A 26,924-nucleotide genomic window follows, 5' to 3' on the forward strand; every position below is an offset into this window, starting at 1 on the left:
AAGAAAAAAAGTCGAATATTGATTTTAAACCGAGAAGTCACAACGAATAATTACATTTGCATAGTACGTACATCGACAATGATTGTAAAAGATTATAAATAAATGTTATTTTCTAATCAGCTCAGACTATTCAATAAATATTTTAAGAAAATATACGTGATTAATTTAACAGACATTAACTAAAAGTGTTATTCTAATGTGTACCTAATAATGTTATTATAACGATAGAGGGGCTAAACCATAATTAGACAAAAGCAACTCTCTTAATCATTCACCAACTCATGTGTTAGATAGACAAATGGAAAATTAATCAATGAATACCTTAATAAAAGGGGGATTGAGTCAATGCATGCGTGTAGTAAGGCACGTAGAAAACCACAACCCCACCTTCCAAGAAACGAAAGCTCCATCCATACATTGCATTTTTAACCAAAACTCAGGCAGCTTCATCTAAAAAAGAAGGGTCTTAAACTATATATTTTTCTTTTTCTTTTTTAACGTGTCCAAATGAAATGTGAACCCTAAACCTCTTTTCTCTAAAGAATTAGTTAGTGCATTAATCACCGATTGTTACGACCCACTAATTAAGCATTGACAGTGTTCCCGACACAAATCATTATCAAGTTGAAAAAAAAAAGACAAGATGGGAAAACTAGGAAAAAGCAGGGTAATTGTGATCTTGAGATACACAAGTGAAAAACACTTGTCACAACATACGAGAATAGGGGTTTGGATTGTGTGTTGTGGTCAATGAAGTGAAGTTAGCAAAGCTAAGAACTTTTGGTTTAAAGCTTTGATCTTGAAGAATCCCTTCGCAGTGTTCACATGACCACCATGTTTCTTCCCTGCTTCCTTTACGAATGAGGAACGGAAATAACGCTTTCAATATTATGTGACGGTACTTGCATTTGGTCTTGGGAAATGCGTTTGCTTAACCGATGTTTTCTTTAGAATCTTGCTGACATTGGACAGTTTTTTCGTGAATTTTTTGGGTTTGTGACTGTGAGTTCGGAGTGACAGATGATGTTGGGGCATAAAAAGTTGTAGATTCTCGATGCTAATCAGTCCGTTTTTCTTTCTACATTTCCAGGAACAACTTATCTTCTGCCATTTATGTCAGTTTCAGCTTCTCCCTATTTCAAATCACTCCTCTAAACCTAATATAAACATGTAAAATATTTTACCACTTGTGTTACGTGATGTGATGTGTTGATTCAATTGAGCCGATAAGCACAAACTCATTGACGAGAAATAGAATGTCATATTATAAAAATAGGACAAGATATTGAAATTCGACATGAAACTACCAAGTTAAGAATTGTTACACGAACCAGTAATGTAGTTGTTAACTTCAACAATAATATCGATGGGGTGCATGAATGTAAACCCTTCGTTTTTGTTGACTTTAACGGGCTAGAAATATTTCTAAAAACATTCCATGACATTGCCTTTCTTACTTAAATATCATCCTCGAAAAATTAATAATAACACTCGTTCGACAAGAGTTTCGTATTTAAGGATCAAAACAAAAATGAGAGAGAAATGATTAAACATATGAAAAATCGAACGATAACAACGTATATGTATGAACTTGCCTTCGGTCGTCAATGAATACATGTTAAAGAAGTTGCATTTAAACACGCCAAAAATTAATATTTAAACAATGCAAGATTCGTAAATTTTATTACAAAGTTGTTAATTTTGAGTTGTCAAAAAAGTCTTGAATTTCATCAAACAAACGTCAGTACGACTGTTAAAAGAAGTTTTGCATACTTAGATCACGAGTATTTCAAAAAAACAACAAACCGAGAAATTCAAGTATCCGAAACTTTATCGTACTAATATGAGTTTGATCAAATTTAGAACATGTATTTTTAACAACTCAAATATCATATTATTTAAATAGAATATTTCAAGAATTATTGATAAATAATTATAAATTTGTGGTTCATTGATCTACCCCGGTGGCGGCAAAGCTAAATAAGACTTTCGGTTACCTTCAAATGATTGGATTATTATTAAATACCATTTAATCTAATTCCAAATTTGACATTTGAATTATTGATACAATAGGCGTAGTCATAAAACCTACGTCGATTACGTGGCATCTGCATTCGTATACGATCGTTATCATAGTATCCTATGCGCTCCATCCTTGCTTTTTCATTTAATTATAAACTAAAATCAAAACCCATTATGTGAGCTCACCCTTCCCTCTCTCTTATAAATACACACCAACACCCTTCACCGTCTTTTTGTTTTCTTGTGTCCTTTAGAGTTTCTTTGATCCGAACTGCAAAAACCCATTCCGGATTTCGATTTGAGGATTAAAAAGAGAGATTGTTTCTTTTGGGGTGTTGTTTTGTTTTTGTTTGGTGGTTGAAGAAGGGGAACATGGCTGTACAAGCGCAGTTGTATTCTGATAACGTCGGCTTTCCATTGTGCGGTTCTTTCGATTTGATCGATAATGGTCGCGGTGTCGGTGCCGGTTTCGGTTTAAGTGTTCACCAGTTATCGCACTTGCAGCAACTGAAACAACAGCAGCAGCAGTTTCAGTATCTACAAAACCAGGAGCAGAGAAACCAGAATCTTGAATCCATGGTGTTTAGCCAAAACATGGTTTCTCAAGCCGAGGTTCATCAGTTCATCAAATCACAGGTTAGCAACAAAAAAGAAGGGGGGAAATTCGATCTTGGGATTTCTTTTCAATTGGGTTGTTAATTTTCTTTCTTTTGATTGTAGAATGAGAGGCTGAGATTGTTGGTGCAAGAGCAGAGAAAGCAGCAGTTGGCTTTAATGGCGAAGAAGATGGAATCGAGGGCGTGTGTTTTACTCAACCAAAAAGACCAAGAGATTGCAAAGGCGAATAACAAAGCAATGGAGCTGCAGAATCTGTTGGGAAGACTCGAGATGGAGGGTCAAGCGTGGCAGAGAGTGGCGCAGGAGAATGAAGCCATGGTTCTCTCTTTGAACAACCGGCTCGAACGGCTACGGGAGCAAGCCTCTTGTCGGCTCAACAACAGCGTTGACGATGCAGAATCTTGCTGCGAATGCGTACAGGAGGAAAACAACAACAACAACAACAACAACAGTGTTTTCCCAGTCGATCAAAGAAAAGAACTCGACGAAGAAGAAAGAACAATGGTTTGCAAATGCTGCTACCGTCGAGGTTCGTGCGTGCTGTTCCTCCCGTGCAGGCACCTCTGTTCGTGCAAAGATTGCGCGGTTTTTCTTGATTCTTGCCCCGTTTGTAAAACAGCTAAGAAAGGTAGCATAGAGGCATTGGTTTCCTAGGAAAAAAAATTACCCGTAAAAATACAAAACAAGAAAAAAGACAGTAAGGGGGAGATCTGATCTTGACGACGATGATGGATGAAGGCAAGTAAGCCATGTGGAAGTTGATTAGTTTTTTTTGTTTGGTTGCGCTTTTTAGGTGGTACTGGCATATTAGACACTGTAATTAAACAAGAAGAAACAGAAAAATGAATTGAACAGACATTTACAGGGATCAGATCTTGAAATTATTGACTAGGTAGTGGTGGACTGGTTGCAATGATATATTACTCATTATGAGTCACTGACTGATCCTTTGATATTTTTTTGGGCTATTATTTCTGGGTTTGGCTGTGACTGGTGAGAAAATTTATTGTTTTCAGTTCTTGCAAAACTATAAATAAATTATGTAATTTTTAATATCTAAGTTTCATAAGTTTTGAATTTATATATATTTATTTTCGTAAAATGTTCAAAATTAAGTATGGATTATAATCATTTTGTTTAATACAATATATCATATTTTATAGAATGATTTATTTCTTAATTTTAAAATTATTAATATAATATTATATCATTTTTATAGTTTGGGTATAAGTTTAACATAATAATCTATTTCAAATATTTTTAACTAGCACTCAACTTTTAATTTAAGCCAAATAGAGTTCAGATACAAATTTAAGCCAAGAAATCAAATTTAGCTTTTAATTTGAACACTAAAAATCTAATTCAAACATTTAATTAGACCAAAGAAAGGTTTAGGTATGAAATTGAACATTAAAACTAAATTCAAGTATCAAAATGTATATTTACCCTTGATTTACAGGGTGTACGCCATTTGGGATTGGTATAAAATTGTAGGCGAACTTTACTACAATTAATTTCTATATTTGCTGGATTCTCTTATCATCTAATAAAAATAGCTATAATTAAATAATCAAAGAATAAATGAAGGATTGTTTGTGTAGAGAATAATCTTTTCCCAAGTGAGCCACATATGAAAGAGCTCGAAGAACTGTATTTTATTAACTCCAAAGATTACCAGACGGTTATCAAATTATTCCACGAGCAAGTTTAAAGATTATTGTTTTCCCAATTAAGATTAAACAAAGACTAAATCTTTAAGCAAGGAATCGGTTCAAAGGCTGTGAAAAATAAATATATTCGTAGAAGCTTTGGCTGAGAAGGTAAGGGCTTTCACATTTCTCAGATTCGTATTTGTTTTTCTCTCCATAAAAATCCGCACTTCACCCAAAAAACTTCAACTATTTGCTCTTCCAGGTCGTACCCAGATCCAATTTCTCCTTATTTAGGCTAATTGTTACTCTCAATTTATTTTAATCCATTGTTTTTCTTGCAGGTTTTATTCTTATAGATAAATTTTAATGGCCAACAAGTCTAAACCTAAGCCTAAACCAAGCCAGCTCTCGGTTTATCTTTACATTCCCAATATTATTGGTTAGTTCTTCTTCACTTTTGAATTCTTAATGGTGTTTGAGTTTAAAAGTTTTTTTGTGGTTAAGTATGAAAAAATTCCATCTTGGGTTCTTTGGGTTTTTAATTTTATAAAAAAAAATCATTTTTGATTGTAGGTTATATAAGAATTCTCTTGAATTGCTATGCTTTTGCTATATGCTTTTCCAGCAAAAGACTTTTTTCTGCTCTCTATTTTCTAAGGTGAGAATTGCATCAACATTGTACGCTTTGTCTGCTTTTGAGAAATGATAGACTTGAATATGATCAAATTTGGGATTGCAGCTTTGTTTGTGATGCTGTGGATGGTTGGTGTGCTCGCAAATTCAACCAAGGTATGGTTTTTGATCTTTAAAACTTGTGAAAGTAGTCCAAGCAATAATGTAAAGATGGCACATTCTAAATTTAGGATAAAATATAGCACAGAGAGGAATTTAGTTACTTAAATTATCATTCTTTGTGGGATGTTAAAAGGAAGGTATGCACCGTTGAAACAGCATCTCTGAGATACAAAATATGATTTTTTTTTCTCAGCTTCGACATTTGGAGCTGTTCTGGACATGGTAACAGATAGGTACACTATCTCCATCTGTGATAGACATTGAGCTTCTGGGATACCTCAGCACATATTTAGTAATTTTTTTCAGTAAGTGCCGGTAGAAACTTTGAATTACGTAGTTGTTTACATAGTGATTCTTCTCGATTATGTAATTCAGGATTAGCACCGCTTGTCTACTGGTTATACTTTCTCAAGTGTATAGGTAAGTTTTCCATTCCATTCATTTGTGTTTATATTGCCAAATTGATATAATTGCATCCCGCCATATCTGTCACGGTTCTATGCAGGCCTAGCTTGGTTTTCTTGTCTTTGCTAGCCCTAGATATTGCTAGCCACTGGCTGCAGATGTACAGGTAGCTCCTTTTCCTTGAAACACATATTTCATTCCGTAATTTTATAAAACTCGGGTATGTCTTTCCTTGTTAACTCTTCATATTTATATATTATATTGCAGTTCATTTCTAGTGGGTAAGGCTAGTCATAAAGATGTGAAAGACAGCTCCAATTGGCTTTTCAAGCTCTACTATGGAAACAGGATGTTTATGGGTTATTGTTGTGTGGCTTGCGAGGTAATTATAAATTTATAATTCATTCCATCTATTTGCATTGCCATGTTTTTGTTACTTGTGTATTGAGCAAGAAATCTTGAGTTTTACAGGTTCTTTACATAGCCTTATTTCTTATTTCGAAGAACCATACTGAAGATTTGATGGATGTGAGTCTGGATTCTTGTGTAATGTTTCCTTTCCCATTTGAAGAGCGAATCCCTTTGTGTTTTGATTTCTAACTGCTTCATGTTTTTTCATTTCAGGTTGTAGTGACTACCTTGAAAGAGAGGTCACCTCTTTCTATTCTTGTTGGTATAAGCTTATTTGGATGTTCAATCAAGCAGGTCATCAATATTATTCAGGTAGAGCCACATATGCTTTATAACTTAATCGGACTTGCATCAATTTAATTCTGCACTTCCAGTCAAATTGTTGTAATGGTTCTTCAGATGGTCTAACTTGGTATATAAGACGGGAATCAAATTGATGCTAGACTTTATATGGATGTATGAATACTTAGTATTCAACGTGACATGAAAAAAGATGCTTGCGTTTTGACCTGTACTTTTACGTTTGATCTTGAGCTGAACCTCCTAGTTAAGATAAAACACAAGTTTTCCTATAAAAAAAGAAGATAAAACACATGTTGGTTTCCAATAGAAACATCACTGGTTCTGATTTAAAAAGAAAATTTCTCACCTTATATTAGTTAATTCCAAATTAACCAATGAAATTCTTGAGGGGTTTATTGATTTTGCTCGAGCATCACACCAATTAAACTGTTGTATGATCTGCATCTTAGTAGAGTTTATTTGGTGGTTTCAGATGAAGACAGCAGCAGACGCATGTGTGCTTTACGACACTGAAAAAAAGCAGAAGCCATAACCAATTTGAGTTTCCAAGAGCAGAGTTTTGTTTCTAGCATCGAGTGCATATATCCGTGACATTAATGTATAGATGTTGACACTGATGACTCGCATTCCAAATAAATATTTGTTCAGGGTGAGAAGGCATCCTTGACTTTTTCTGTTTCTTATGGGTTGAGACTTGAGATGTAGATTCAGATTTCTTGAAACTGAAGTCCAAGTGATTTAATTTTAAATTTAGCCGTGATCAAATATGAATATGAATGGTAAGTGTTTTGCCCAATCTCAATTGACAAGGTACTGTTAAAAGCTTAATTGCCAGAAATAGTCTAAGCAAAGTTTAGAGCACAATATGGTGCTCACTTTGCTTCGAATATTTTTGGCATCACTCGAGCAAAGTGGGTGCATTTATCCAGAAATAGTCTAAGCAAAGTTTAGAGCACAATATGGTGCTCATTGTATCTCGTGACAAGGGGACGTAAGTGGTTTTTTTTCCATGTTGCTAGCATAGCCACTGTTATGATGTAAACTAGCATCAATAAATTCAAGGAATATATTACTTATGGCTTAACAAACACAAGATTTTGACTATAGTAATGGAAGAATTTTTGGAACTGTTCCACAAGGAAACAACAAAAGGTAATTGGTGCAAAGATGCTCTCAGATAAAATATTGCTGAAAATAAATCCGAAAATGCTTTCTAACATCTTCACAAAGTGCTAAAGAAGCTGGGATGAATATCTTGATGGAGTGTCAGGTAGATCAATAGAGACTAAATCCGAAAAATTGGCTTACGATGATGGCTACTCCAAGAGCGATGGCTACAATAGAAGAAGCCCATGTAAGTTTTTCAGTAATTCTGGGAACCCTACCCTTTAATGCTTGACTGCAAGAGCCTATAAACACTGTATAGCTTCCCGTTGCTACCACAGTTCCAAGCAAGAACATGAATAGGAATGCAGCACCATCCAGGCGAGACAGTAAAGCCAGTGCTGGCAAAACCATCATCAGTGCATCTGGCTGCAATCCATGAACAATCCCTGTGGAAAAAGTAGCAAAACCAATCTTCTTTTTCCAAATTACCGGGTTTTCAGGTGTCTCATAAACGCTAACATCACACTCACCATTTTCTAAGGCTACACAAGTAGGAACTTCTGAAGCTTCTTTTATACCCATAGCCCCAATAACAAGCAATGTAAAGCCCACCACCCTTGTACCCCAAGTCTGGATAATTTCAATGTGGAGGCGATCCTTTAGAAGTAGAAATGGCAAACCAAAAATAACCTGACCAGCATCATGGCCACAACCCCATAGAGCTCCAACAACGGCGCTTTCCATTCGAGTCCGACCAATAGATAGTGGAGCCGAAGCAGCAAGGTGGTCCGGCCCTGATAGGGTGTGTAAGCAACCAGCAAAGAAACCAGAAACCGCACTACTTAGTAATTTAGCACGTATTACACCCCCCCCCCCACTGCAGCAGCTGCAGTTCCACCGGCTGTAGCTCCAGTTTGAAAGGTTGCAAAAGCTGCTGGAGTAAAAATTGGTTGGATCAAGAGCATGATAATGGCAGAGAGTGCTATAAACGTCCCAGCTGTGATTGCCTGAAAAGTTTTCACAGAGAACTTAATACCTAATAAACTGAAAATCCTATGCTAAATGTGACAAGTGCATAACAGAAGTATCCCACGTCCATGGGATGCCAGCTTTGACAGGGATTTTCAGTAGAAAGACTCAAAAATAAAAATAAAATACACAATATAAAAAATAAGAGAACTAATAGTCACTGACGGTCAACAACCAACATTAAGATTAATGCCGCCGTCAATTAAATAAAAATCAAAAATAAAAAAGATGACCCAAATATATTAAAAGAAAATTAGGTTGAAAAAAGCCAGAGACAATCGATTGGATCCACTCAAGTATATTATATGAATGCATATGAAATTGTTTTAAGGGTAAACTACAAAAAATAGTCACTTTCGTTTGAGTTTTATAAATTTTTCCTCACTGAACTCAAAAAACATAAGATTTGGTCACTTTAGTTTCGTTTTAATTAAGATATTGTCACTGAAGGTTAATGGTCATTAAGTCTTTAACGGTTTGCTGACGTGTCACAGTAAATATATAAAATTAAAATTACATCATTTCCACATAGATAATATGTGGAATAAGTTCTGGTCACTTTCCTTTCATATTTGTACACTTTGCTCACTAAATTTTAAAAAAAATAAGTTTTGGTCACTTACGTTATCGTTTTATTAAGTTTTGGTCACTTGGACATTGAATGTCATTAGATTGTTGATGACGCGACCAATTAGTAAAATGATTTAATTTTTATTTTAACCCATGCACTTTAGACAAAATACTGATTATGTGTCTTTTTGTAAATTCAAATTAGTTTAGAGATAAAATTTCAATTTATCCATTTTTAATGGATTTTCTTCCCAACCTCATCGTTGTTCACCTTCTCCCTGCTTCTTCTTTATGCATCTCTGCTCCATTACTCCATTTGCCTTCTTTCAAGGACTCATGTTGCATTTTAAGTATAATGAATGATTTTCAAATTTCAATAATAAATAATAGCACCACAAGTTCAGAGAAAAACGAGAGGGTAGACATCTAGAGATAAAATGAAGTTGTGTAATCTCAGTTATACAAAATAAAATTCAATTTCCAAAGATTGAGATACACAATAACCAGATATCACTCTTCGTGGTGATTTTCCCTTGGGAAAGCGCCTCCGTCAAAACATAATCAATGGATGAAAAAACCCGATAATTGGATCCATGAATTCATCCACTAAACTCAATACAAAATCCATTCCACGATTTTCAATGTCAAATTTTTGTTTTTGCTCAAGAACAAGCAATTTTCTTATTCTAGATCCATATGAATCACCGTTAACCCCTGCGGCCTGCGTGATTTGCCACACCACCATCACTGTGTCAGCCTATGAGTACCTCATTTCCACGATGACCCGATCGAATAAGTCACCGACAAAGCAAAGCTTCAGTACTAAATGAACGTCTGTTTGATCTTCATAAACGTCATGGAGGTTGATTACGTTTGGATGCGACGAACGTTCTCGACTATCTTTCACATCATGAGAATTTCGTTCGTCAACAACACGTTAGAGACAAAAACTTGGTAATAATATAAATACATATTAGTAATATTCGTTCATCGATGCGATATTAACTAGTTTAAAACTTTAAATAATTTTTTGGTACAAAAACTTAAAATAAATTCTTGATTATTATTACTATTGCAAATAATTATAATAATGACAATAAAAAGCTTTTGAGAAAGAAGAAAAACCAATTGCTAGCATTTTCTAAAAAGGTTTATTGATTTTGAATGAAGAATATTTTTATTTCTTATTGTTAATAGTTATAAAAAAAATTAGAAGGAAAAAAAAAAGAAAAATTTGTTTTAGGAGTTGTTTTTATTTCAACTTATATTCACTATTGTTCTTGACATTAAGTCACCGATAATTGCTAGTAGTTTTCTTATACAAAATGTTAGTCTTAAAAAGATTAAATATCTAAAATCACAATAAATATTTACGATCATAAACGTAAATAAATCATATAATTATGATATTTTTATAATTATTAACATAATTTAAGATTACACAATGATCATACAAGGAAAATGTTAAAAATTTAACTAAAAAATTTGAACAAAAGATAGATACGAACATATTTGATCGCATTGACAAAAGAACCATAAAATTAGATAAAACTACTGAAAGGCTACCGATAAATTACAAATAAGAATAGAGCGAAATGGAAAAGCTATTTACAAATGCAAATTGTGTATTCAAATCCAAATCGATAACTCAAAGCAGAAAATATCAACATTATAGTAAATAAATGTTATCTTAATCAATCTTATTGATATCAAATCTTAATCCATGCTAATAATGTTAACAAAATCGTTGAAAGTTGTAAATAAATTGTAGATTTAAAGTAAGATTTTATTTTCATGTAATACAATATAGTTTTATTAAAAGTGTATTCAATTACGTATAATTTTGTATAATCTTATTTGTTTTAATATATTTTTTATAAAATAATTACTCAATATCTCTAAAATATTTTTCTCATTATGTCACTAAATAAAGTAATTTATTCGTCAGCTTGAATTTAATATTAAAATGTATCTTAACTCATCTACGTGGTCAAAGAGAATATTATTCTTCCTAAAGATTTTAAGTTTAAGCAGCTGTATCTATATGGTGTCGTGTTTAAATTTAATCAATAAGATTTTATTTATGTTCTTTGCTTATTAGTGAAAGTGTTTATGTTCGGTTCATGTTCATTTAAGCTATTAATATTATGGTCGTTTGTTTATTTTTGAATATATTCTTGTTCAGTTCATTTAGCATTCACGAATATGTTTATTTAACGTTCGTATTTCATTTAGCATTTACGAATATGTTCGTTTATATGTTCAAACACGTTGAAATTATACCACTAGACCTTAAGTTCCTTAGGCTTCACAATTTGACTCCAAAATTCACAATTTAATTGTTTATAAAAATAAAACAAAAAGAAAATCATGAAAACAAGTTTATCTATTAATATAAACAAATTGAACACACCCATATTGTGTTTATTTATTTATTAAATGCATATAAATTTTTAATACTAAATTAATTTAATAAACAACCATAGATAAATATTATATTATAAATCACGAAATAATTCACCAAACACTATATTCTTTTACCCATTAAAACTTTTCTCTAATTTTCTGTATCAAATTATCAATCGGTCATCTCTAGTTTGTCCACTTAATCAAAGGCTATTTCCGTCATTTGGTAAAATGGATAGATGCTTATCTTACGTGTCACCCATATGCAAAAGACATGTCAGCAATGAACTTATACCACAAAACCAAAAGCATCATCCCAACCCTCACCGCAGCCCTCAACCTGTCCATCCCTGTATCCGAAAGGATCAAAATCACATGTTCCACAAACCAACAACCTTATCTTGTTCCACATGTTATTACAAAACATCAACGGTTATACTCAACAAACCTCTTCATTTCACCAATGATTCCGTTGCAGACCATTTTAATTATGTGTCCCTCAACACACCCAACCATCGCTATAAAAGGCAAGAAACAGATTAAACTGAAATTTGAAAAACTCAATTTCCAGCTCACTCAGTTTTTTTTAAAGTGACTAGTTTCAATGGCGAAGCCAGTTTCGATTGAAGTGTGGAACCCAAATGGAAAATACAGAGTTTCAGCACAATACCCATGCCTGGAACTAGATGGATCAACCTCTTGGTCGAGCAAGATTGCCGTGTCGAAGTAATTATGCATTTCACTTCTCTAAATCCTCTGTTTTCGTTTGTTTTGCCAACTGAAATCTTTCTTCTTCTTCTTGATATAATCCTGTTGATTTTATTTTCAGATATGTACCGAGAAGAAAACAATTCTGTCTGTAGACGATATCATTGCTTTGATTGGCGATAAGTGCGATGGGGTGATAGGACAGGTGAATTCTTCACAGGACTTTGGTTTTAGTTGCAAGTGTTTTTCTTTTTGTTTTTTTTAAAGTTGGGAATTTGTGTTTACAGTTAACTGAAGACTGGGGGGACACTTTATTCGCGCCTTAAGCAGAGCAGGAGGCAAAGCTTTCAGCAACATGGCTGTTGGTTACAACAATGTTGATGTTAATGCTGCCAACAAGTATGGTGTTGCTGTTGGCAATACTCCTGTAAATTCACTTTCCCACAGTTGCAAACAGCTTTAAGTTTCCGTCTCATTGATGAGTGCTAAGCCCCATGTGTTGGATTATATGTCATAGACAGCTCACTGTAATGCTAAAACAATAAATAAACTTGCAGCATAAGTAGTTACTAGTACATACCTATCTTGTTCATAACGGAAATGGAAGCTTTTTTCCTTATGGAAAATGCTTTCAAATTTGTTTCAGTATTTTTGGGGTAGAAATGTTGTGCTAATACTCTAATTTGGTGTAGGGGGTACTCACAGAAAAAACGGTGGAGCTAGCAGCTTCTCTTTGTTTAGCAGCTGCTAGAAGAATCGTTGAAGCAGATGAGTTCATGAGGGCAGGCTTATATGATGGATGGCTCCCTCATCTGTATATCCACGAACTATGCCTTATATATATATATATCATGTCTATGCATAGACGATAAAATCGTATGTCATTTACATCATGCTTGTCTAATTCCAATTATGTCTCATGCAGGTTTGTGGGAAACTTGCTTAAAGGACAGACGGTGTAATTGGAGCTGGTCGTATTGGATCTGCATACGCCATAATGATGGTAATCTCTTACTAAATTATGCACCGAATTTCATGTACATAGGTTGGAATTAGATAATTTATTCGACATTCTAGGAGGACACATATCTTTGTAGCCTTGAATATAAATAGAAATGATGTTCGGATTAGTGAGTCTTTGACGAAATCTCACCTCCTAAGATCTGCAACATACCACATAAGAGTGCAAGGGAAAGCAGTTTCCAAGGCATATTTTACTTTTGATCCAACTTTGCTGCATTGATGGGAGCCATTTTTTTCCGCCCATCTTTTAACAGGTTGAAGGGTTCAAAAATGAACTTGATTTACTATGATCTTTACCAAGCAACACGGCTAGAGAAGTTTGTCACGGGTATGTCTTGGAACATTTTGCGTGGGTTGCCGAGTTTTCAGTACTTTTTTTTTGTGTGATGCTGATTTGTTTCCTTAATGCAGCTTATGGTGAGTTCTTGCAAAGCAATGGAGAGCAACCCGTTTACTGGAAAAGAGTATCATCGACTATGGATGAGGTGCTCCAGGAGGCAGATGTGGTAGGATTTTGTTTGCTTAGAATACTTAATGTTGTTTCGAAGTGCAAGTTTGAATTATGCTGCCAGTTAAGAGGGATTGCTACTGGTTCTTTTTCTAGATAAGTCTTCACCCGATCTTGGATATAACAACCTATCATTTGGTTAACAAAGATAGCTTAGCAACAATTAATGAAGAAGGTGATTAAGAACTTCTCTTTTTCATTAACATTTAACTTTGAAAATATGTCTTGCTCAAGGAAATATGAATTGGACTATAATTTTGCAGGAAAGCAATCCTTGTTAACTGTAGCAAGGGGGCAGTGGTAGATGAAGTAGCTCTTTTTGAGCATCTGAAACAAAATCCAATGTTCCGAGTCGGTCTTGATGTCTTTCTGGTGAGTTTACAAACTTTTGAATCTCTAATCAATCGACCACATGATAACCACCCTCAGATTAGTACATAATTATTCATTAATGGTGTTGTGTTAGGATGAACCTTTCATGAAACCTGGGCTCGCTGAGATGAAGAATGCTCTCGTCGTACCACACATTGCTTCTGCTTCAAGGTAATGTTTGCTAGGATTCACGCATCGGGTTGGTGTCACCTATCGGATTGTAATGTTTTTTTCGTCGTGCTTATGCAGTGGACTCGTGAGGGGATGGCAACATTAGCTGCTCTAAACGTCTTGGTAATAACTTGATTCTCACGTTATTTAAGTTGGAACCTGTTACTGTGGTTTTCATCTGCGATAGCTGCTGTTCTAAGCATTCCCACGCTTCCTCTATCATCGTTACTTTTTAATATAAATTTTATAGTGCATCTAAAGATTTATTTATTTATTTCATTTTTTAAAAATAATAATTATTTTAAAAGTTTAATGAATTATGATCTATAACAAAAACTATAATAATATTATTAATTTATTATGATTTATTAAAAAATGATTTTAAGCTTATATATATGTTGTAGATAATATACAAAACGAACAAAAACATCGAAAACCTCTTCTGAATTAGATATCCAAAACGATAGCGTTCGTACTTGCACCCTTTTATAAATACCCCCGTTTAAATCAGAGTTTTTGGAAATAATTTACATGAATTAGATTATTTGAAAACTGTTTTACGTAAAATAAATTACATGAAAAATGTTTCACGTAAAATAAATTATTTTAAATAAAATGAATTACATTTTTTGGGAAATAATTTTTAGAAACTATTTTACGATGTTTTGATGATATTATGTAAATCATTTTCAATTGTTTGATATATTATAATTAATTTTATAGAAAATGATTTACATAAAAGGAATAGAGTTCGATTCGGTTAATATTTTCAAAAAAATTGATTTGATTAACGGTTAAAGAAAAATTTTGGTTTATTTGGTTAATAGTAATTCAATCCGATAGGTGGTTAAATTAACCATTTGAACACCCTTAATTTTAATGATTAGTATTTTATTAACATAATACTAAATTATTATATTAATATTAATATTAAATATAAATTAATATTACTCATTAGTAATAATTTAATTATATTATAAAAATAATAAATAAATATTAATAATTTATTTAAAAATAATATCATATATTATTATAATATATCTGAGTGTATATTAATATAATATTAAAAATGTAACATTATTAAAATCATATTATATGTATATTAAAATATTAATTTTATAGAAAATAATTTACATAAAATACAAAAGAACTAAAAAAATAAATTACATTAAAAAAATTAATTAAAACTATTAAACAATAAAAAATATTTTCCATAAAATCAATTATAATTATCAAACAGAGAAAAAAAATATTTTCTTAAAAATAATTTTCATCTATTAAACAATTATTATAATATTTAGCTTTTTCCTGCTGACTCTGAATTTTGTGATCCTTCTCTCTTTTTAATCCGAAAGGGCTTCTATCATCGCAAGTGATTGAATCTTTTGGAGGAAATAATGGCGTCGACTTCGAAGAAGATAATGTTGAGGAGCTCCGACGGCGAGACTTTCGAGGTGGAGGAAGCCGTGGCGGTCGAGTCGCAGACGATCAAGCACATGATCGAGGACGACTGCGCCGACAACGAGATTCCCCTACCGAACGTCACCAGCAAGATTTTATCTAAGGTCCTTGAGTACTGCAAGAAGCACGTCGATGCCGCCGCCGACAAGGAAAAGAACCCCGAGGATGAAATCAAGGCTTGGGATGCTGATTTTGTCAAAGTTGACCAAAATACCCTCTTTGACCTCATCTTGGTTAGTTCCCCCTCATTTGACTCTCTTGTTCTTGTTGATGCCCTAATTATGTATTTGAAATTCACAACGCTGTTAATTTAGGGCTGTTGGGTTTAATTGAAATCGTATGCTTATCTGTTTATTCCTCTGTAGGCCGAAACCATGATTTACCTACGTTCAATTAGGGAACACTAGTATACTTATTGAGTGAAACAATTTGTTTAAAAGCTTCAAAATTTGTTTGGAGTTATGTAATATAAGTTCTAAAAGAAGGTTGAGTATCATATGGAATTAAGTTTCAAAGCAGAGGCGGAAGCATGATTTTATATCAGAGTGCGAATTTAGGAAATTATACTAGAAATACCTAAATTATGTGGGAATTTCAAATTTCCAGGAGTGCATCAGTACTCCCAGCACCCCTTCAGTTCATCCCTGCACGCTAGTAGCTATTTGCAATGTAATTTTTGTTCATTGTACCAAAAGGTTCACGTTGCTGTAACAATGACTTATTGATCTTGATAATGTTGATTCAACTATTAAATCTGTAGGTAATTGCTTATGTTGTTGTGGTCAACTTTTGATTAGTGCACTAAACCTTCTAATATTTTGATATTGGGATTTGCAGGCTGCGAACTATCTGAATATCAAAAGCTTATTAGACTTGACCTGCCAAACTGTGGCTGACATGATTAAGGGGAAGACACCTGAGGAGATTCGCAAGACGTTCAACATCAAGAATGATTTCACTCCGGAGGAGGAGGAGGAGGTTAGGAGGGAGAATCAATGGGCATTTGAATGATAGGGAAGCTTTTAAATTAAATGTTGATATGACCATAGTTTCTTATTTTTTCGGGTTTTATAAGTAGGTTTTCAAGTTGGGGAACAATGAGAGCCGGCTTTATCTGGGTTAGTGTGTTCTATGCATCATCCTCTTCTAGTTGTTAGAAGATTTAATTTGAACATCTCCACCATCTATTATCAGAATATAATTAGAATTTCATAATTTGCCTCTTGGTTCTTGTGTTGTGTAATATATGCAATGCATACATGCATACAATTTTCTATATAATTGCACACATGCATACATACATTATAATAATCATAATCATCACATTGTAGAATTGTAACTAACTGATTAACATTGAATAATTAAAGGGTATTTTTCTTCTTCTCTTATTTGTTTGGTTTTATGTCCAGCGCATCTCTTGATACTTTTTGTTAAGCAGCTTTCTCTCTTCTTCCCACTTGTCTCGGTCCTCGTTGTATTTATCTTTCAACGAGCTTTTAACTTTCTCAAATCTCTCCTCCCTTTGCAGCAACTTCTTCTTGTATTTATCCTTGTATTTCCCTTTGGCTTTCACTGCTTCTTCCTCTTGCACCCCCCTGCAATTCTCACATGCTGCAACTTTCTTTCCCTCTCCTTCGCCATCTCTTTTATCTTCCTTCACTTTTGCGCATAATTCGAGTGCCCCTTTTTCTCTCACGTGGTTATCGATACCCTGCAAGAATTCATCAAACATAAATAAGAGCAGTATAAAAGTGTTTGGGGGGGGGGGGCAAAGGCACTTACGCTTTGATTGAAAGTTGTTGATTTGAAGTTGTTTAAGTGAGTTGAGAGTAAAGCATAAACATCATGGAGGAGGAGGTTGAGCATGAAAAGTAGGAAATCATGCAATATCAATGCAGCAAGCGTGGCAACGAAGTGTTGTTTGTTGCCCTGGACGGCACAGTAAAGCATAAACATCAACAAGGTTCGATCGAGCCAAAAACAAGTTCTCTTATCTGCATCCATCAGATATCGCTCTCTTAGCTTCAACGATGAGCAAACACTGAGAATCATATGACACAGCGTTTCTCGTTACATATATGTATATAGGTGAATAAAGGCAAGGGAATTTCGAACAAAACAAATAAAGGTAAGCGAATAAAAAGAAAAAACCTACCCCTAGCTTGAAAGTTACGGTATCCCTTAAATAGTAAATCAATTAATTTTAAAATTTTACTCCACAAAATCCACATTTAAGATTGGTTTAGCATCACATATATTCGACGCACTGCTAACGTGAATCGTGGGCGTTTTTTATTGGGGGTTATTTTACTTTGCTTATGTTCTCTCGGATTGCATTGTTAATATGGTAGTAATTGGTACTGTTTATGGTTAATGGATTATTCTCTTGAATATTATTAAATAAAATTTTACTTTTAAAAAGATTTCTATTTTTTTGGTTTGAAAGTATTTTAATAAATAATGTCAAAAGAACTTTTTGAAATAAAATTATTTTTAAAGCATAATTATATAGTTGATAAATTGTTTTTGAGTTATAGAAATTTATATTTCATCAAGTTATTTTTTTACTTTTTTTATTGAAAAAAACACATATAGAGCGAGAGGGGGTTAGGATTCACTTAAGCTATATAAAACTAATAATTTTTACACTAATTTATAGTCATTAAATTTAAATAAATAAATATTTTAGATTCAATTAAAATTTATAACCCATAAATAAATCTTTTTTTTACTCACGGTAAAATAATTTTTTTAGGGTTAAGATTTAGGGTTTAGGGATTGAGGTATGATTTTTGGGTTTGGGATTTTAGAGTATAGGATTTGAGATTAGGGTACAAAGAGGTTATTTTATTATGAGTTAAAATATATTTATTTATGGATTATACTGTAAAATTTATTAGTTTTAGATAGTGTAATATATATTCATGGGAAATTATGACAAGTGCAATCACGATAAATTGCTTTTATTATAAAAGTATATTTGTCTCGAAATTATAACACCTGTAACATTCTTTTAATCTTAGTCCCTAGACAATTTTTCTTAACTTGATACTGAATTTTTATTCAAATCAGTCTAGAATTCTGTAATTCTTTTCAATTTAATCTTTATACGGGAATTTTAATCCTTCGGAAGATGCAATGCTTTAATTTGTATCATGACTTAAAAATTTTAATATATATATATATATATATATATATATATATATATATCCCGTGAGCTAGCATGTGGAGCTACCTATGTGTAAGCGACCTTCTTCTAGGTTCATGAGGAACCTAGGTGTGCGGGCATCGGGACCAAGTGGATGGTACGGTGTCTCTCTAGGATGATACCTAGGAACGGTTTGGGGCCAGTGGGCCCCATATCGCGCTCTTGGTTGAGGAGAGGGGTTGTCAACTAGCATTCGCTATGCCCCGTGGGATCTCCCCTCCTAGAGTACTTGTGGCTTTGGAATTATATTGTGGCGAGAGACTAATGTGTGGCTTGTTTGTTCGGACAGGATACTGTTGGATCGTCTAGCGATCTGAGGGATGATTGTTAGCCATTGCGACTTGGCTTGATGACGAGTTAATTCGAGGCATGGATCTATGATGGGAAAGGCTGACTTGTCTGGGAGTTGTCCCATTCAAGTGCCGCACGGCATAACAACAGGATCGAGACGTTATGTCTGTGACACTTGGTATATATATATATATATTAATGTGATGACATGATAGTATTTCAAAGTGTTAGGTCATTAGAAGAAATAAAAATCCAAGTTTGGGGACTAATTTGAGAAAATTTTCCAAGTTTCGGGGCTAATATGGACTAAAATAATTATGGATTGAATTAAAAGAAGTTGTAAAATTTTGGTGACCAAACATTTGATTTATGCTTTTTTATTAAAGAGAAGATAGGGTCGAATAATATGGGCTTATATCGGAATGGTTCTGCATAAACCAACGGGCTTTTCCATTAATTATGTACAAGTCCAACTCCATCAGGTATCAGTTCCTTCCTTCTTTTCACCCAAAAGGCCGAAATGTATAGAGAACACAATTCTTCTCTCTTTTGGGCCAATAATTTGAATATCACCTTTTAAAAGCTTTCGATTATCATTTGAATGCTCCAATTAATTGTTTTTTTTAAGTTGGATCCCATTTAAATATCCATCTCATGAATCTAAAAAACTAAGTTAGAATGATCGATTCCACTTATAAAATTAAATTAAGACTAATCACTTCATAATGGATCAGATAAGCTTTGTATTATTTAGTATTAGGGTTTGGCAAGACAACTGTTGCCATCATTCTTGTCCCTCTTGCCTACTTAGTCTTCGATCAATGATTAAGGGACCATCATTTTCCAGAATTAAATTATTATTTGAGGGGATGAGGGCATTCCAGATAGATACACGTTTATAATTATTTACCTATTTATTTTTATTAATAAATTGTTCGTATAATTCGTTCGGCTCTAAGCGACAAATCGCATTAAAAAAATGCATTTTAGATGTAATAATTGGCTTTGGTAATTAAAATCCCATTTTGGTCTCTTATTAATTGATAATCCCACTAGATTCCTTTTCGACACTGCGATGTATGTAAAACAAACGGCATATGAAACAAGGTCTGATTCTCTGTCAATTTCACGACATCTTTATTTTATTTTATTCTTTTTATTAAATATTAAAGTCTTCATGATCTTTTTTTTCTTCATAAAGTCTTCGTGGATTCGAATTTTCGGTATTGTCTTGAGAATAATAGATATATTTTTCATTTAACAACAGAAAAAAAATATGAGCTTCGTGAAGGACTCGAATCAGATGTTGAAATATTAATTGGTATTGTTATTATTTTTCGTCAAAATTCATTTGCTATCATGTATGTTTATTATATTTGTATTATTTTCTTCGTAGGCATAGATGAATGATCATACAAGTTTTTATTAAAATTTTAAAATTTTAGATGATGAATTTATAAAATTTTTAGAAGTGAAAATCAATAAAAATATACGATAAATAAAAATAATTTTTAAAGGGAAAATTGTGTTAGTAGTCGCCCCCTCTATCCATCTTTATTCATAAGTTTATATTTTGTATGAGTGTGGCAATATTTAATAATCCTTTTGTCTTATTAAATTTATTCTATATTGGATTTTTGGTCAAAGTTTTTTTAATTTTAACTCATTATAATTTAAATTTTATTATTAAAAAATAAAAAGCATATATTAAAAACTTTAAATCAAATAATTTTTTAAATATATATTTTATAAATTTAATTGTTTAAAATATTTAAATCAATCATAGTCAGAATTTAAATTTTTTAATTTTTAAAAGTGGATAATGAACAAAATTTAATAATTAAATTAAAATTTTCAAATAAAACTATATAAATTTAATATGTCTAGTATTTATCAGCAATGATTTAAAAATTAGTACTATATTTTTAAATAATAAACTTATTTTAACCAAATTTTGAAACTTACGTGTTGGTGAACAGAAAAGGTTGGACAATGACGGCTGTGATGACAGTGGCAAGAATCAGGAAGTTTGTCGTCAACGCAAGTCATCAAAAGGAAAATGGCTGAGTCTTGGCATCATCTACCCCATAAAATACAGTTCGATTTCCATTTATTTTCCGGAGAACCAGAGAGAAAATAAGGGGAAAAACAGCATTTACCGCCGAAGGAATTGCGGCAAACGGGATTGAGATTAGGACATTTACGTGACCTGCAAAAAAAAAAAAAGTGAAGTACCGAATAAATCGTATTAAAAATCGTCACATCCCCACGAAAGCAGCAACAGTAAAGTGAAAATTCGGGAAATAAAAAGTGTTGGGAGTTGTCTAAAAAAAAAAGATTAATATACGATTAAAAAATAGAGTGATAGAAAATTTAATAAGATAATTAATAAATTTGATAAAGCACTATCTATCATATTGATAAACTCATAATGTTGTAAGTTTAATAAATTTGATAAAGCACTACCTATCATATTGATAAATTTGATAAATTTGATAAATTTAATAACTAATAAACTTTGGTTATCAGAAGGTATCGATACATATATATATATATATATATATATATATATATATATATATATATATATATATATATATATATATATATATATATATATATAAGTGTTCATATTTATTTTACTGCGGAAAACATTATGTTGAGTTAATCGATTGACGGATTTGGCCAAGAGGGGGTGAATTGACAATTAAAAATTTGGTGGAAGCTTTTGCAGAAAATTGAAAGTAATTGCACAGCGATTTAAAGTGGTTCAACTTTCTCAATTAAAGTCTACGTCCACTACCTTAGCTATCCACACTAAGGATTTTCCAACAAATTTACTAATTTGTTCTTTCTTTTGAGGCCAAAGAGATAACCTTACAACACCCTCAAGAATATACCCCAATTCTTGAGAACACTCATTCCCAAAGAGAAGATTACAAATTTGCAAACTTACAAGGAAAACCTCACAAGGTAAGATGTTTGCATAATTCTAGAACAAGAAAAGAACACTCAAAGATAATTACAAATGAGCACAAATGGTGTTCTTGAAAGCAAAATGAATATTGAAAGGAAAATTGACTTGATTTGCACAAACTTGGTGTTTGATGCTTTCTCTCTTGTTTCTCTATGATTTCTTGTTGATCAAGGGCTTCAGAACTTGTTTAAATACACCTTGAATCACTTATGAACGTTGGGGATGATTAGTGAAGATCATATAGCCGTTTTAGTGTGAAAACAATTAATAAAACAGCTTGGAGCATGGGGGAATCGGTTCCCCCTCATAGGGAATCGGTTCCCTAAGTGTAAAATTCAAATATTTTGACCGTTGATCAGGGGGGAATCGGTACCCCCTATGGGGGAATCGGTTCCCTCCGAGCATTCTGGAAATCTCGGAGCCAAACCGTTCAGGGGGAATCGGTACCCCCTTGTGGGGAATCGGTTCCCTCTGAGCAATCTGGAATTTTTGGCTTTGAAATGGTTCAAAATACTTTGAAAGATTATTTTGAAATTGATTTAAGATTAAAACTTAATTTTACACTTAAGTAAGGATTAAAAATGATTTTTGAAATATTTGGAGTAATGTTTTGATATTCGAATAATTATATCGAATATACTTAGAAAATCATTTGGAAAATCTTAAAATTCATTTAACTTAATTTGTTATATCGAAATATCAAAATGTTTTCAACAATCTCCCCCTTTTTGATATAACAAAACATTTTAGTAATTTTAAGATTTTGAAATCAAGTTTTGAAATTACTCCCCCTTACTTTAACACTTCTCCCATTTATCATTTTTAAAAACACACACTTCTCCCCCTTTTTGTTAAATCAAAAAGATTCAAAGAAACGTGAAAATCATTTAGCCAATTGATTAGGTATATGTATGCATAAGCTGCTAAGATCACAATCAAGAGAAACGTTAGCCATTAGTTCCATAATCAATATTCATAAACAATGTGATATGGCAAAATTGGTCATATTGCTAATAATGATGTAAATGATGCAATAATGAATAAATTACACCAAACATATAAGTTCACACCATCCATAAATCCAAACAATTCAAAATGTTAAAACAATAAGTTTGGAGTTCAAAGCAAAATATAGAATCAAACATCCGTAGGAGGATCGGGAAGAGGAAAACGAGCTCGCATAGCGGCCATCTTGTGTGAGAGTGCATCAATACGTTCATTCATTGAAGCGTTGTTTGTTCGCATCTCTCGGAGAATCTCTAATTGTTGAGCTCCCATTGTGGATAAATAGGACTCTATAGAAGTAAAGCACGAATCCATGGTCGCACATCGGAAATCAAATGTCTCCATAAAGGATTGAAAATATGGAGGCATTTGAGTCGATTGTTGTCCGTGCTCCTCGGGTTGCTCAGGCTCATCTTCGGCTTCATCGATATCCCTCATTAATTGTTCAAACTCTGGATCTTCGTCAGCTTCGAGTGGAGCTTGTGAAGAACTAGCTCCCGGAGTAGTTGCAGAAGATCGAACCCATTCACCGGTTTCTTTATTTTTGACCCATCCCGCACTTGTTAAAGAAAGAAGATTGATTTGTTTCTTAAGAGGAAAGGAGGCATCTAGACCAAATCGAAGCTCGGCTTTAGAAAAGAGATTACTAAGGATACAACCGTAAACTAGTGAAGAACAGAGTTTCTTATTTGGCACTAGGTTAACGGTTTCAACAATCTCAGCAAAGATAATCTCGGAAAGGTTTATTTTTATATTGTGTTCAAAACAATGCAACCACCAAAGATCTAAAGCTCTGAGAGTAGAATAACGATCCCCGGATGGTCGAAACCACCAAGTGATCATGAGATGAAGAAAACACTCATGAAGATCTAGAACACTTGCACTATCATTTCGTTTATATCGTGAGCCTAAAACTTTGTTTTCATTTGATAAACCTTCATTATCCAAGCCTAAGGCATTGGCTATGTAAGCCAGATCAAGATGGAAATATTGAACTAGGAGGTAGGAACGTACTCCTATGGTTTTGGTTTTGTCACGATTTTGATACAAACGGCATTATAATAGAAGATACGAACAAGTTGATGATAGACAACGGGTTCAAGTTCGAAAAGTTTATCAAATTTCCATTCGTGCAAGATAGGGAGATATTTAAAGTTAATAGCAACCATAGCTTGAAGAGATGGGATACGTTCTTCCATAATCTTATACGAGTCAAAATATTGGTAAAACCAATAACGATAATCTTTAGGACCCGGTTGATTGAAACAAGAATTTTGGATAGTCAAGTTAGGATCAAGATTTGGAATAGGATTTTGAGGAATAAGAGGAGGATTTGGAGGTGGATTTGGTTGACGACTAGAACGACTAGATGAAGACCTAGCACGTTTAGGATTGGACATGGTAAAGGAAATCGGAATAGATTGGATAACCTGTAATTTTAAAAACAAATGTATGCAATTCAATTAATCCCAAAACTCAATTGAGTCCTCAATATTTCAAGGTTTTCTAAATCAATTCTAATGGGCAAAGTTTTTGAAAAACTTTTGAAAAATATGGTTTTGAGAAACAATATATGTATAGTTTTCATAACAACAACATAATTTAATCAAAACACAATAATTTGAAAATTAACATTTTTTTAATTTCAAAAATTTAAAAATTTTTGGAAAATTCTTGTGTTTTTGATGAAATTAGTTGTAACATCTAGTTTCTAATCACTAAACAATCAATGCCCGATCACTATTTCAACCTAGAACTAATTAAAACTATTCCTATTTTCAAAATCAATGAAATAGAGAGTTTAGAAAAATTTACCTTGAAAGATGAAGATTGAGGGGATTTAGATGTTATTTGCACGATTTTAATGATTCCAACAGTTTAGAAGATGATATTTGATTCGAATTCGATTAATATCGTTGATGTGAGGCAAAAATGGAGATTTGAGAAAAGTTGAGAGAGAACGGCGGAAGAGGGTTTTGGGGTGTTCTGCCCGATTTTAACAGAACCCCAGTGGGGTATCGATTCCCCTGTGGGGGGAATCAGTTCCCCTTCAAAGGGGGAATCAGTTCCCTCATGGGGGGGATCGATTCCCTCTGCACCAAAATGCTAAAATCCGATTTTTAAGCACACAAAATGCTAAATTAATCTTCTCTAGTGGTATAGGCAACTCATATATTGAAAAATAATTATGTTCAAACAATTAAATTAATCTTTAATCGATATTTGAACATAAAATTAATTTTTCATCAAGAATCATAAACTCCCCCCTAACTAATAGCAATGAATGCAATAAAAAAATTACTATTATGAGCATTTTTCAGTATTTATTAAAAGTGCTGAATTATTTTAAACACTAAGTGAAGATAGGTTAGTTAAACCTAATTCTCTCCTAAGTGTCCAAAACCTTTCCTTATCTAAGGGTTTTGTAAAAATATCCGCTAATTGATGCAAAGTATCAACAAATTCTAGAACTACATCTTCCTTAGTGACATGGTCTCTAATGAAGTGATGTCTAATTTCAATGTGTTTAGTTCTAGAGTGTTGGATGGGATTTTTAGTGAGACAAATAGCACTAGTATTGTCACACTTGATAGGAATAGTACATACTTCAATTCCATAATCAAAAAGTTGTTGTTTCATCCATAAAACTTGTGCACAACAACTACCGGCTGAAATATATTCCGCTTCAGTGGTAGATAATGCAACACAATTTTGTTTCTTTGAAAACTAAGAAATCAACATATTTCCAAGGAATTGGCAAGTACCGGAGGTGCTTTTCCTATCTAATTTACATCCTCCATAATCCGCATCAGAGAAGGCATGCAAGCTAAAACTAGAGTCTCTAGGATACCAAAGTCCTAAACTATGAGTGTCCTTAAGGTATCTAAAGATTCTCTTAACGGCTAGTAAATGTGATTCCTTAGGACATGATTGAAATCTAGCACATAAGAAAACACTAAACATAATGTCCGGTCTACTTGCAGTTAGATAAAGCAAAGAGCCAATCATTGACCTATATAATTTAACATCTACATATTTACCTCTTTCATCTAAGTCAAGCTTTGTTGAAGAGCTCATTGGAGTGTCATGAGGTTTCCCATTTTCCAGTCCAAACTTCTTGAGCATATCTTTGACGTACTTAGCTTGATTAATGAATATGCCATCTTTTCTTTGCTTGATTTGGAGTCCCAAGAAAAATGAGAGCTCCCCCATCATGCTCATCTCAAACTCACTTTGCATTAGCTTAGAAAATTCTTGGCAAAGAACATTATTAGTAGAACCAAATATTATATCATCAACATAAATTTGAACTACTAATAAATCTTTACCTTTAATCTTTAAAAACAATGTAGTGTCAACCTTTCCTTTTGAAAACCCTTTTTCAATTAAAAAATTTGACAATCTTTCATACCAAGCTCTAGGAGCTTGTTTTAAACCATAAAGAGCTTTTGTCGATTTAAGAACATGATCTGGAAATTTTGAATCTTCAAAACCTGGAGGTTGTTCCACATACACTTTTTCTTTTATAAAACCAATTAAAAATGCACTTTTAACATCCATTTGATATAATTTAAATTCATGAAAACATGCAAATGTTAATAACATTCTAATTGCTTCCATCCTAGCTACGGGAGCGTATGTTTCATCATAGTCTATGCCCTCTTCTTGAGTATACCCTTGAGCAACAAGTCTAGCCTTGTTTCTCACTATATTACCACTCTCATCAAGCTTATTCCTAAATACCCATCTAGTACCTACAGTAGATTTATTACTAGGCCTTTCAACTAATGTCCATACTTTACTTCTCTCAAATTGATTTAACTCTTCTTGCATAGCCATAATCCAATGTTCATCATTTAATGCTTCTTTAATATTCTTAGG

At 33.0% G+C, this 26,924-nt stretch overlaps 5 protein-coding genes and 1 pseudogene across 6 annotated transcripts; 4 read left to right on the forward strand and 2 right to left on the reverse strand.

Moving 5' to 3' along the window:
• The first annotated feature begins 1,751 nt into the window (after positions 1-1,751).
• Positions 1,752-23,728, forward strand: LOC120145440 (probable BOI-related E3 ubiquitin-protein ligase 3). The gene is made up of 5 exons (XM_039159263.1): positions 1,752-1,762; positions 2,326-2,658; positions 2,743-3,299; positions 10,153-10,157; positions 23,717-23,728. The coding sequence occupies exons 2-3, from the start codon at positions 2,395-2,397 to the stop codon at positions 3,292-3,294; spliced, it is 816 nt and encodes a 271-aa protein (XP_039015194.1). The 5' UTR covers positions 1,752-1,762; positions 2,326-2,394; the 3' UTR covers positions 3,295-3,299; positions 10,153-10,157; positions 23,717-23,728.
• LOC120145441 (probable CDP-diacylglycerol--inositol 3-phosphatidyltransferase 2) lies at positions 4,312-6,903 on the forward strand. Of its 2 annotated transcripts, none has more exons than XM_039159265.1 (11): positions 4,312-4,460; positions 4,634-4,731; positions 4,866-4,950; positions 5,032-5,081; positions 5,281-5,320; positions 5,463-5,507; positions 5,593-5,658; positions 5,760-5,874; positions 5,964-6,020; positions 6,117-6,215; positions 6,679-6,903. In XM_039159265.1, the coding sequence occupies exons 2-11, from the start codon at positions 4,659-4,661 to the stop codon at positions 6,736-6,738; spliced, it is 690 nt and encodes a 229-aa protein (XP_039015196.1). In that variant the 5' UTR covers positions 4,312-4,460; positions 4,634-4,658; the 3' UTR covers positions 6,739-6,903. The 2 variants fall into 2 exon arrangements, with proteins under 2 accessions (XP_039015196.1, XP_039015197.1); XM_039159266.1 differs by lacking the exon at positions 4,312-4,460 and adding an exon at positions 4,471-4,554.
• LOC120145374 lies at positions 7,345-9,220 on the reverse strand. The gene is made up of 2 exons (XM_039159225.1): positions 9,184-9,220; positions 7,345-8,320 (listed from the first exon to the last, which is right to left on the reverse strand). The coding sequence occupies exons 1-2, from the start codon at positions 9,218-9,220 to the stop codon at positions 7,482-7,484; spliced, it is 876 nt and encodes a 291-aa protein (XP_039015156.1). The 3' UTR covers positions 7,345-7,481.
• LOC120145444 lies at positions 11,919-14,248 on the forward strand (annotated as a pseudogene).
• On the forward strand, positions 15,445-16,776 carry LOC120145443 (SKP1-like protein 1A). Its single transcript, XM_039159268.1, has 2 exons — positions 15,445-15,794; positions 16,399-16,776. The coding sequence occupies exons 1-2, from the start codon at positions 15,498-15,500 to the stop codon at positions 16,570-16,572; spliced, it is 471 nt and encodes a 156-aa protein (XP_039015199.1). The 5' UTR covers positions 15,445-15,497; the 3' UTR covers positions 16,573-16,776.
• On the reverse strand, positions 16,757-17,606 carry LOC120145442. The gene is made up of 2 exons (XM_039159267.1): positions 17,344-17,606; positions 16,757-17,272 (listed from the first exon to the last, which is right to left on the reverse strand). Exons 1-2 carry the CDS (start codon positions 17,563-17,565, stop codon positions 16,961-16,963), a joined length of 534 nt encoding a protein of 177 aa, XP_039015198.1. The 5' UTR covers positions 17,566-17,606; the 3' UTR covers positions 16,757-16,960.
• Positions 23,729-26,924: the final 3,196 nt, after the last annotated feature.

This window comes from Hibiscus syriacus, unplaced genomic scaffold (genome assembly GCF_006381635.1).
Source record: "Hibiscus syriacus cultivar Baekdansim isolate YM2019G1 unplaced genomic scaffold, ASM638163v2 tig00110893_pilon, whole genome shotgun sequence".
Taxonomy (NCBI): domain Eukaryota; kingdom Viridiplantae; phylum Streptophyta; class Magnoliopsida; order Malvales; family Malvaceae; genus Hibiscus; species Hibiscus syriacus.